General features: G+C 41.2%; 1 protein-coding gene across 1 annotated transcript; it reads right to left on the bottom strand.

The window, feature by feature from the left end:
* Positions 1 to 934: 934 nt before the first annotated feature.
* Positions 935 to 6,412, bottom strand: cibar1 (CBY1 interacting BAR domain containing 1). Its single transcript, XM_079367397.1, has 8 exons — positions 6,229 to 6,412; positions 5,681 to 5,915; positions 5,498 to 5,566; positions 4,593 to 4,694; positions 3,726 to 3,830; positions 3,348 to 3,461; positions 2,146 to 2,265; positions 935 to 1,352 (listed from the first exon to the last, which is right to left on the bottom strand). The coding sequence occupies exons 1-8, from the start codon at positions 6,279 to 6,281 to the stop codon at positions 1,248 to 1,250; spliced, it is 903 nt and encodes a 300-aa protein (XP_079223523.1). The 5' UTR covers positions 6,282 to 6,412; the 3' UTR covers positions 935 to 1,247.
* Between the last annotated feature and the right edge of the window lie 6,611 nt (positions 6,413 to 13,023).

A 13,023-nucleotide genomic window follows, 5' to 3' on the forward strand; every position in this document is an offset into this window, starting at 1 on the left:
ATTTCTAACTTTTTCCTTTGTGTTTCATTCAAATTTATTCCTCGCAGCGATGGATCTTTCATATCAATTCCTCGCCCTTGTGATCAGGAAGGGGAGCACTGAGGTTTACCTGCCTTTGGAAAAGCTCTGACTCACACTTTATAGATGATGACTCATTGCAACACAGGCCATTCAGATCCACGGTACACCAAAGTCGAACTGGTACGTGAGTGCATATTAGCGTGACTGTGTTTGCATACACATTAACCTTTTATATGCATAAAGTTATTGTAGCACGGAGGGTTGATGACACACCTACATAGCTTTTATCTTGCAGTCACTGAGACAATCAGTGTAAATGTAATGAAGGTTCTGGAAGGCTACCTTTATTCTTTCTTTAGAAAGAAAGAAAGATTGCATGAAAACCACACAAATTCAATTTGTGTGTGTGCTTAAATGTGTGTATCGCTTCTTTTTCAGTCTGAAAATGATCTCAACTTGCAATATGTTTGTGTGTACAAGTCCAGAGGCAGAAAAGTGTTCATCAAGACACGGGCAGCTGATAAAATGAGGAATGTTTTGAGTGACTCACACTAGAGAGACACAGGAGCCTTCGGTCGACACAGTGGCAGCAGACTTCACTGTGACAGACAAACGTATACTGTAACACACACACACACACGCACACTGACGAACACACACACACACACATCCTGCTAAGAACAGACTGTGTCGTGCAAAATGTCCCCGGCTTCATTTGTACCACTTCTTTTGCATGTCCGTGGAAGAGATGAGTCACTTTTAACCGCCGTCGTCACGTAACTCATGTCCCTTCGACTGATTCACACTCTGAACAATTTTCTAAAATAACAATCAAACTCTCTGCAGGCATTTTTATGTAAAGCGATTGAGAGTACGCCGTGCACTTAATATAGAACAGACATTCACAACAATGCTAAATATGAAAAGTGATTTATTAAAGATGAATAACATGAAGCAATAAAGAGCAGAACAATGAAATACTGTTTGAGTTTTGGCTGTGTTATGTATAAAAAACAAAAAAAAAACAAAGTTAAGACAATAACTGACTCAAAGACAAATGATAGTAAAGAACAAGTTCTGCAACGTACGACTACACTTTCACGACAACACTGTTCACTGCACCTGTGTCAGGTTGGTTTGGCAACGACACAGCTTTTCTTGTACAAGGTTGTTCAACACTAACACACCTTTTTAATATCCTTTTTAGTCTGTACATCAAAGACAAATTAATTTTCATCTTCTTCTGAGTCCTCTTCATCCTCTTCAGATTCCTCCTCATCCTCCTCTTCCTCCTCCTCTCTCCTCGTCTGGTGGTTGCTGGTTCTTTGTTGCTGTGACAACAAATATACAGTCAATAGCTTCAGTAAAACACTTAGCAGGTAGTCATTAAGCACAATTAATGCTTCCGCTCTGTTGGGTTTTTTTTTCGTTTTAAGGCGGTTGTGGTTGTGAGCGGAGACAAAACAGGTAGAGACGTGAACACACCCGGGTGTGCACAGACACTAAACATCCCCCCGGTTCTTTTTGTCCTGTTATGTAGTTACTTCCTGAATATACATTTGGCAGGTGTTGAAAGACTTCACATCATGTTCTGTGCTTAATCCAAAAATCTTTTGTGTTTGTGGCTTCCGTCATGATTCACTTTTGTTGGCAGTTTCTTTGTATTCTTCTCCTATTCGAGCTGTTCTGTTTATGAACGTGTGTTAACTGCAAGCGATTGCATTATGGTCAACCTGCGGTGTGCATCAGCATGCCATAAATCTGAACATCTATAGATCAAAAAATTTTAAAAAAAAATGCTGCTCTTCATTTCTTTGGAAGTAAAAACAATCCGTTCAGACTTTTAACAAGACAACTGTGTCAACAAATAAGCTAAAAGGCTGGGCTGAACTGAATGCAGACCGAACAGCATGATGTCACTGACACGCAATGACATGCAGGGCCATTCTAACTGAATGATGGCTGGGGGAATGTGTGCATAAACACTGGCACAACTGATTAGACTCAAAGTTAACGTGCATCACTCTCTACTGGTCCGAGGACAACGACTGGTTTAAAAAAAAGGGAAGAGGGGGAGTTTTCTCATTTTTTAAAAGTCAAATGTACGTACTGTATGTAGCTTACCTGTAAGGTCCCCAATGTACTGAGGAGGGAGCCAGTCCGATCGAGGGAGGTTTTGGAATTAGCTCGCACTATGTCTAAGCGTGACTGGTAGTCAGGGGGGTGCAGCGAGCTCCTGAACACCTGCCAAACAAAGTAGGCGTTATATATTTTTGTAAAGAGAAGCAGGAGAATAAGAAGCAATGCCTACAAATCCATCTGTAATCTTTATGTGCGCACTAAAAGTAATCTTAAAAAAAAGCAGAAATGTAAACTTTAAAAAGGCCAGAAACGTGAACATAAATGTAGTTCTACTCTTAGCGCAGGTTTGAGACGTTATAAAATGTTTGTACTCCTATGTATGTTGTTAGGTGTCGATAACAGGAGCCAAAACCCACAACCTGGAATATCCAGCAAATCAACTACTGAGCTTTTCCTTTTCCTCATAGCCAAAGCTGCTCAGAAGGAATGCCTCTGATAACAGAACCCATTTTAAACCACACTGATGGCTTTCCCCGTGTAGAGAAATAAGTTTCGCAAGCGTCACTGATCAGGATTATCTTCATGCCTGTCATTGTGCATCTTTCAGATGATTCAATCTCCCATGCTTTGTTCTATGAGTCATTGAAAAACAGCCCAGGCTGGATAAGGAGTTTCGCTTCAATATGAATGGAGGAGAGATGATTCAGTGCAAAAACACACGGACGAGATGGCGAGGGGCGGAGGGACGAAAACAACACAAGGGCATCTGCAGGAGGAACCTAGCTTGCTTTAAATTCATTGATCCCTTTTTTTTTTTTTTTTTTTTAATGACGAGCTTTTAATATGAAAATACTTCAAACACCTCAAAGCAACAAGTAAACAGAAGGAAGGAGCCGGCATGAATCTGACCGGTACCTGACCCTCAGCAGGTTGCCTTAAAGTTACCACATTAGTTAAAGGGCGTAGACAGGAGAGTGTGTGAGCTGTGAGTCAGTGAGGAAAGGGTGCACAAGGTCATGACGGCTCCCGCCTGTTTCAACACAGCATAGGGTGCTTATAGTGGCTCATTTAGCTACACTGTGAGAAATGGACACTGAGACTCAACTTTATACTATTAATAATTACTCATCACTAGAGCACAAAAGATCTCTGTTGTCAAAAGCCTGGAAGAATTTTCCATTTCCAAACTCGTACAACAAATCACACAAATGCTAGAAGATCAGAGTAGAGGAGCATCAGCATACCTCCAGGTCCTCCTCTTCGTCCACACTTTGAATGCTCTGGAAGGCCAATGTGTACACCTCCAAGGCCTTCGCGTGGAACGACATCTCCACCGTCACAAACTCTCCAAAGATCTTCTATTAAGGGAAGGACAAAGATCATTTTTCAGTACCCAGCAGGCTTTAGCATTGTTTGAACTAGACCACGACACATGAAAAGGAGTTCAGAAGTGATAGAACAAGAAGACTTTTTTTAAACAACTGAAGGAGGATAAAGAGATTAGCAGTCACAAGTCCAAACCACAGTCTGTCTGGTTTCACTTCACCACTTCACAGACTTATATTTCAACACACTGAAATTGTTCATTTAAATTGAATAGAAAGCTCAGAGCTGCAGCTGACCTTGATGTCCCGGATCTTTTGCACCTCAAACTCGTCTATGGTCTCCTCCAGCTGCCTGGTGGTGCGTGTGGCGTCCATGGTGGCTCTCTGTAGCTCACTCTCCGCCTGAAGTTACCAATCAGAAAAAATGGCATCCATTACCCTGTCTTCTTTTTTAAATGGTTTTTTTTCAAAACAGATGTACCTAACTATTAAAAAAGTACTCTGAAACTGGGGCAAGATAATCCACCAACCCGTTTAAAATAACTGATGTCTCGTGCTTTTATGACCTCTCACCTACTCAAAACAGGAGCTATTTAAAACAGGCAGCTGGAATGACTTTGGCGTTTTTAAATCAATTCAGGTTGGAATGTCAACAAATATGTTGAATGACAAACATCCTACTCTAGGGTTTGAGTTACAGGTCTGACAGGTACAATGTGCTTTCTATCTAAGAAAGAGAAAAACAACACATTAAAAAAAAAAAAAAAACATCTAGTTGTAATTCAACATCCTTCCATTCTTGACACAGTGGCTGATTTCAGCTGCGTTTTGTTTTTTTCCACTCATACATCAGCAGTAATGTGGGGCCAACATTACATGAGACACACCTGAGACTGAAGGCTAGGTCAAGGAAAAGAGTACTTCTGCAGGTGGATCCTGATGGATGTAATACAACTGGGTACAAACTGTTCATGCATCGATCCCATTGTGTCAATCAGCCTTTTTTCTAAAAAAAAAGATAAACACTCAAAAATAGATCCATGTTTGATTTGCTGCTACAACACTAATTCATTCAAGCTGCACTTCAGTTACAAAAGCCGTTTGCCGTAGCGTCTGAATTCTTGTGTCTGTTTGATGTGTGAGGATTTTTTCGAGCGAGGATACGATGATCTGTCTGTCGGAGGGGTTCCTCTGCCGGGTTCTCTCAAGCTGAGCCATCTGTTTGGCCTCTCTGTCTCTGGCACTCTGAGTCGTCTTCAGGTCCTCCTGTGTGGATTCACAAGCACAGAAATAAAGTTCCATCAGTTTTACTAATGCTTCACTACCTGACCTGACATGAATTACAGATCAAACATTTATTGGGTTTCAGTATAAAAATGAGCCATGTTCATTTGTCAATACTTGAAAAAAATGTCATTGTTCATGTCCAATCATTTTCTTGCGTGCTTCCTGTTTTTGTATCGAACCAATCACAATCACTCTCGAGGTTGATGTTCCTTTTTGAGAAGCGTCTTGTACACGTCATCTGCAAAACTGCCATTTAAAAGCTTCCAATTGTAATTTTAGAAGAAGACATTACAACTTGAGTTAGTTGGTGGAAGGAGACTGGACTTTTTACTTCTTCACCTGAAGATGTCTTTCAGTGTGATGGAAAATGGAAGTTCTAGCAAAAGCAAATCGGATATTATCATTGAACAAATACCGCCCTCATGTGGCCAGGCAGAAGTGAACAACAATAACAGTGGAAATAGACGCTCTATAGCTCCACAGTTGTCATCTGACCCCTTCTCCTGTTTTTGGAACGTCTATGACAAATGTGTAGGTTAATGTAACCTTAAAATGTGTCTTTTACAGTAAATAGGTGGCAGGGCAGGGAGGTAAACAAATCCACTGTCTGCTGGTTCGCTGTACCACATTTACTAAAATGAGATGACTAAAAAAAACCATGACAGAAAAGTTGCATCACTTTTCTGATAATGACACATATTATTACCTTGTACGTGTTTCAATACACGTTTCATTTTTTTGTAACGATGTCAGCAACACCTTCAGCTCAAAGCAGCCCTTACCCTTTTACGTTTCACCACAGCGCCATAACTTTTCAAAGGCTCGATGACTTTGGCATCCAGTCTTTCCACCTGTGAGGTAAATAACACAACATGACAGGCCAACATCTTTAGACTGTGGCAGCACATGAACATGAAATTATGAGAGAGGGCAATGCAGCACAAGCGGAAATAGGGCAGTGTTACCTCCGCCTGGCGGTAGTCTTCAACCTTGGCCAGGTGGTCAGCGAATTGTTTCATTCCCTTTTTCAGGTTTGGTGTTTCCATGTCTGCATACAAGCCAATTTCCCGGACCAGCAGATCTGCCTTGTCTCGTAGCCTGGCTGTCTTGCGGGCGTAAGCAGCAAACAGTTGGCACATTTCTCCAAAATGTTTCTCCACATTGGTGATATTTTCCTGGATCTTTCTGGTCTGATTGTCCCTGATACGAATGAAAAGTGATCGACATGTTTGTACACACAATATTTAATCATCTAGGATAAATCATTTTATAAGTAGATCATTTTTCTTAAAGGCAGCTGTGCAATTTATTTGAGCGCCTTCGTGTGAGATTGTGTGAAAAGAAAGCCTACTACTACGTTTAGCGTAAAGATCTATACAGCTAACTGACCTGGAGAAGAATCAGTAAAATGAGGTTGGAAAACTAACTGGAAAGCTAACCTTACCACTAACCCTATTTCTCCATCAACAAACGTGAACGTCAGGTTGAGTTTGACGCGTTTCCTCTGTCTCACCTCGCTCTTGCATCGGGTGTCCGGCTCATCTCTGCAAAAGGGCGATGAAGCATGCAAGTGTAATCGATTCAGCAAAGTTTATCGGCATACATGTAGCCTACAAAATCTAGCTAGCAGCACGCCAGTCTGCCGTTTCCATGGAATCCCGGTCGTTTCCGCTTCGCATGGCACTCTGGGAAATGCAGTTGTTGGATGATTCCACGGTTTACCCTTGTCCTTGTCTCCTCCTTGGAGCTAAGTTAACTATGAGCCAGGTGAGACAAACATTGATTTTTTTTGGATAGCTTACCTTTGTGATACCTTATTTAAGCAAGAGCACAAAGCAAGTAAATGCTTTGATTGAATAATATAGTGACCTAACTTGAGAGTACAGTTACTACTTTGTTTTACACCACATACCAGTTAAAAACGATGCATTTTTTCCCCACATTGATTGATTTCTTTTCTTAAAATAGTAAACTACTTGCTCAGCTAATTAAGATTGAAAACACAAATATATTGTAAACAATATTTCGATGGGACCTCTCTGTACAATCATTCAATATTGCAGATGACTGCAATACACTTGTGCAACATTTAAAACTGCTCATGTAAATGTAATTTTCCCACAGACAGCATGGTGTGAAAGCTGACTTTCAAACCATAGGATGGAATAAAGGCTCATCGTCTGACTTCATGGTGAAAGGAGTTGGAGATCGATCTGCCAACTAATGCTGAGCCACACAGGTAGGCGTTCATTATCTGGTGTTCAAGTTATATTTCAAATGCATTTAACAACTTTTCGTATATAAGGCTAGAGTTTAATGTCTCTGAAGTGTATCGCCTTTTAAAAACAGCAGCATCTACCTGAAGACTTCTTTTGTTATGAATCTCACTTTCATCTTCAACCATTAGGCTATGTTTTGACAAGGTCACATTTAAAATCTTAATATTTTTGGGTTTACTGTACTCTGTTATAATTCTGAATTGTTTGCCGTACTTTGTAAACGCACCTCCACCTCTCATCATACACAAATCGAGTCTGCCTCAAGCTTCAATCTTGGTATTTTAATTGATGAGTTTGTGCAGGGCAGAGTTGTGCAAATAGTTTCAGTGTGGTATTTAGGACAAAAACGATCATTTCAAAGCTGCAGGACGATCCTGTATTTTCCATCTGGCAACACTGATGCTGAGTCCTAGGGGATGTCAGGGGTTCATTTCAGCTAAAACAGCTGCTTGGGTCACTTTGACCCAGCAGCTGCTTTGTTCATTTCCCCTCTGCCTCTGTACTTTTCTCTTTCTGCTGTCTCTGTTAAAGTTCGAAATGACTGTCTGGTTAGGGCAGTAAGGGGGAAAAAAAACTATCGAAAAAAATCCAACTCTTATCAAGCCGACACAAACGAGCTATAAAAGCTGTTCTGAAGTCTGTGATTTTGTGCTGTACTCATGAGAGTGTTAACCGCAGTATTAAGCAGGTAGCATGATAAACTCCATGGTGAATCCTCATGCAGGAAAAAAAACCCCAATCACAAATATTTGGCTGCTTTTTAAGGTTTCTATAATTTCCGAAATAGATCAAGGTACATTGCTTACATTGCAACAAAAAGAGCCACCGATCATCCTTTTCAACAACAGCTCGAGTGTTTTTGAGCTGGTGCCAGGAGCAGAGTTTGTGATCGCTGAAATGAATGGAGGCCTCTTTGTGATTCCCTCCTCTGTGTTTGGGAATGCATGAATGTCACCAGCTGCCACGTCTGCTCCTCTGTGGAAAATGTCCAAAAACCTTAATTATCACGCTTAATCATCCATGGGATTGAAGCCGGGGAGATCCCACTGTAACAGATTGGTGATGTAAAACACGGTCATTGCATTGAGCAGTGTGTGCCTGGAATCCCAAGAGGAACTAGTTTATAATCTGGCACAGCTGATGCTGGGATAGTTCATTTTTTCCCAAACGCTTCTGATATATAACCTTTCTCTGATTACTCATTACACCTTTTTCTTTGGGCTATTCTCTTGAGAAAACAGAATAAATAACCATGATCCAATTTGGTGGTTTTTTTCTCATTTACCCTTCACGTTCATTTGAATAACTTGGCTGATTGTAATCTACTGTTTTCCCTAGAAAAATATGAAGGCCCCTTTGTTTTGATTCAACAGCATCAAGCCCAATTTACAAAACCCAACCAGCCAAACTTCACTGTTTGCTTAGCTAAAATATCCAAATATGAACACAGGTTGGACCAATACCAAGCCTCAGACACAGCCTATATTACATCTTCAGGTGGAATCAGTGAGTATTATCAATCAATCAATCAAGATTTGTATAGCACCAATTCATAAAAAATGTTATCTTGAGACACTTACAAAAGAGCAGGTAAAAGACTTGAATCATTACATAAAATAAAAATGGGATAGTGAGAGATAAGATGAGATGCATGCGGGAAGGATTTCTCTTTTGTAGCCCTTACGTTACTGTCGTCCACGTTTCTTTTAGTCAACAGGAAGTGTTGACAAGAAGGCTCTTCTTCTTGTAGATGGTTGTGGGGGGCGAAGCAGTCCGATGGTGGTGGCTGGGCATTAGGGACATCAGATGGTAGTGGTGCCCGATCATCTCGCTGAAAGTTTGGGAAGGTCCGTCTACTCGAGAGCCAGAATAAGGGCTGGGCTTCTTACACACTGACGCCAGCTACAGACAGAAGAGGGGGGTTCCAGTGTAAGCACTGATCCTTAGCAGAGCTATAAGTACATCCAGTTTTGTAGCATACAGTAGTGTTGTTGTCAAGATCACACTCACCGAGACCAGAGTGCTCCGAGACCGAGATAAGTCCAAGACATTTAGGGATCGCGAAAGGGTCAAGGCCATATATATCGATGAAAAACCTCTTTCATGTGTCACTAACTTAGAACAAAACAGCAGGAAGGTTGCAGCCGTAACTGGGGGAAGCATTTCACATCTTGAAGGAATTGCAGTCATTTGTTCTTTTAGAAAGGAGCTTTTTCCTTCTACAGTAGTCACAGTAATGACGTGGAATAATATCAACGTTGGTCTTCACTAGTCTTGATTCAAAATCCAGAGTCTGCCCAGTCCGAGAAAGATTCAAGACTGTGTAAAAATGCTGAGTCCGAAGCGAGGCCTAGAGACCTTCAAAAGGTACAGCTGTTAAAACAATTAATATTTTTTGAAGGCACAGGTTTGAGATTGGTCCTCAGTATTAGCCAATTGAAAAGTTTTGGGATTTAAATCAGTATTTGGAAAAAATCCCCTCAAAACTTCATGCAAACATCTCCAGAATGAAGATGGATCAATCATGAATAAAACTGACAAAACATAGACAACAAGTGTTTTTTAATTACTGTACACAACGTTGTGTGTTTTAACTGTGCAAAGGAGCATTCTCTACTATATTTTAAAATGGGTAGAAATACAACGCAGGTCAAGTGAAAAACGCCATCAATCAAAGCAGTGTCTGTCGCTTCAGTGTGCTTGCATTACTCAACCACATGATGGCGTTCCACTTCCATTTTTTCCCCCTTTGTCAGCCAAACAGGTGACAGATTTATTCCAAGCCCTTTGTGAATTATTCCTTCATGAATAAATCGACATCACATCTCACACTCTTCATCATCCCATGTGTACATTATTTAACACTCTCTAGCAGTAGCTCAGGACTACATTCAGAATCATTGCAACAAATATAACAGATGCCTGTCTAGCCGGTGTCCTGCAGGATCTTTGTGTTGAAAGAAGCCCACGGCTGTGGAGTTATTTGCCTTGGCTGATGGTATGTGTAAATGTATTTGGGAGTAGAGGCATCTTTTTCGTCTTTGCATCTGACTTTCTTAAAGAACAGATGGTGTTGTTTAGAAACTACCAATTAGCAAGCAGAGGGTAGAAACAAGCCAGGAGCTGAAGCCCTCTCTGGCACTTTCATGCCCTCTCTCTCTCTCTGTGTGTGTCTCTCTCTCTCTCTCTCTCTCTCTCTCTCTCTCTCTCTCTCTCCCTCTCTCTCTCTCTCATCCCTCGGTGCCCTCTTGTTCAGTTTCAGACTCTGCCTGACTTTCCCTCTCTACAGCCGTCTGCAGCACAGTGGCAGAGCTGCGCCGGAGTGATGTGTGGCCTGCTGAACAGATTGGGAATGACATATGTCAGACGTGGGGGGACTTAGTGGGGTCACTTAATATGTGTCCCCTAGCGTGCTTGTGTGTGTGTGTTGACTCACAACCTTCAGGTGTGAGTCCTGGTGTGAAGACCCCACAGTTGAAGCACACAGAGGCTTTGCATTCCCCATGAATAACAAGTGTGTGTGTGTGTGTGTGTGTGTGTGTGTGTGTGTGTGTGTGTGTTTTCAGGGTTACTGAGGATTATGAACAGTATGATGTCTTGTTTGCCACTTGGTGCATAAAATGAAATTACAAGCCAAGAGTCAATATCTCATCCTGCTGGTTTTGGCTAACCTTGCTCTCCTTCCTCTGATTGCTAAATTCCTCTAATCTGGCAGATGGACTGAGCTCTGCTGTCTTGCACAAAATAACTGCAAAATCGACAGAGAAACATATCTATCAATGGGACTTAAAGGCTTTTCCTTAAGAAAGGAAATAAAAGCCCCGTTCTTAACCTTGATTACATGTCTGGCGTTGGCTTTCATATGCAACAAGATGATAGCACAAAAAAACAATGGATTGGGGTTTAGCTTGGACAGTAAAGCAGGTGTCCTATGCATAAACAGAAGCTACAGTTCTTGATGTGTTAGCCCCAAGGTCAACTTCCAACTACATTTTCCTCCAGCTCAACTCTCAGCTTCTGAATAAACTGCAGTCATATAGCAGTCTTCTTTTTTTGTTGTAACATGTTTCCGTCTCTCCTGATCTATTCCTAATAGTTTTACAAACATAAACAATATGTTGCAGTTCATTTCTCCCTCTGTGCAGACAGTCCAAAAGATATTTCTGGGTCATATATTTCAGGTATAAAATTCAATATTCCCCTTTAACTCCAGCAACCTTGAAAAAAAAAAAAAAAAAAAAAAGTCCTCCCTCTGCAGTTAAGCGGGCGCTTGAAGGGCAAGACAACGCAGACACGGTCCAGTGCTTTTATTGACCCAGTGAGAAACCTCTCCATGTCTCCAGGGGGCTCAAAGCTCAGGTTAGGGTCTTTGTTGTCTGCGTTCATTAGTGTCTCCTTCGCCATGCCTCTCTTTCTTTCTCCTTCTCTATCTCTCTTACTCTCCTCCCAACACCTCCTTTTCTGACTCCCTCACTCTCTCTCTCTCTCTCTGCTGCTCTTTTTCCCCCGAAGGAACCAGAGAAGAAAATGTCACCAGATCAAATTAGTGGGAGCCTCCAACACTGCCTGTCTGCCTCTGTCTGTCTATTCCACAGAGTGATGGCGTCACTCATGGAAGCTTCCAAAAGTTTGTTTGTATCCAAACTTTATCCGCTTTGGATAGCCGTAATGAATTCCTTTTTTTTTTTTTTGTTGTTTTCAATTGGGGTACTTCGCGTAGGACAGATAAAAGCTAGCATTTATTGAATCATTTCAACAACCACAGATTTATCAACTTCATGTTGTGGATTTCTATTTCTTAGCCTAAGAAAAGAAGTCATGGTTTTAAAAGGAGATGCAGCATTTTAATTGGTGAGAAGTCAAAGTGCTGTAGGGCAGATATATCTCTCTGTCTGACAGGGCTCTCGCCTCCAGCTCAAGTCTTGTGCTGAGAAAATCTAAAGATGTTCCGATGACGATATGAGTCTCAGCACTGATACCAGTTTTAGCTTCCAATAAAGCCTAAAATTCAACAACAGCATGTTGTTAGCAGAAATTTAAATGTCAGCTAAAGCTTGGAAAAATGTTGACAATCAGAGATTAGACTAACAATATGGGACCAATTGGGAGTCTCTGCAATTATTAGAGCTGGTATTATTTAAATATGTCAGGGGAAGAATATATACCAATTTCAATATCTCAGCAATGATGGAAGGCAACCCATTAGCATTCTGGAGAAGTCTTCACACCTCGACTTTTTTTTTTTTTTTGCAGTGTCACCACCACCACCATATGACTTATTCATAGCACATTTCATATTCTTAGCCTTCTTTACTTCCCCGGGACGTATCGGACATAGTTATTTCTCTGTTGGCAGGGCATTATCTACCTTAATGTATTTTAGTGGCGAGAGAGAGAGTGAGTGTTGTCAGCCGTCTATCTGTGCAAACAGATGACTTTAATGCATGTTAACCTCGGAGGCGGTTAAAAGCTTCACCATTATTCCTCTTGTAACATACTGCGTCTCTCGGAGTCCATTGGGGAGAAACTGGAGCACTTCCAGGACTCATCACGGTTGGCCACAAAGACGGCTAATTGAAAATGACTTCAGACAGTTGAAAGAGAAGAGGCTCAGTGGGGGGCACACTAATGTATGTATTTAATGTTAAGAAGAGTCAGATAAATATTGTGTGTTCATTGTACTTCCTGCTTAATGTAAATGAGAATGACCTTGTATGTTGAGATGTAAGTATCAGAGGGGCTCGATATCTGTCACTTCTCATGTCATGTATCTGTAAGAATCAAAATGGAATCAGAACAGCTTTATTTGTAGTGAAGATGTAAGTCATTCATTTTTTAAAAAAGAGCGTAGAATAACAAACAAAGCAAGGCACAGAGTGAAAGGAACACACAGAAGTCCTTTGCCATGGTGCTCCATCACAGAAAGATGAAAGTGGCCACCGTACTTCTGCCATCAATATGCAAAAAGGAAAAAATGGCCCTCGAGTGCGAGGAGCAGTTCCCTCAAGTGCATTCATTAGCCACCGTTA

The sequence above is a fragment of the Symphodus melops genome (assembly GCF_947650265.1).
Source record: "Symphodus melops genome assembly, chromosome: 18".
Taxonomy (NCBI): domain Eukaryota; kingdom Metazoa; phylum Chordata; class Actinopteri; order Labriformes; family Labridae; genus Symphodus; species Symphodus melops.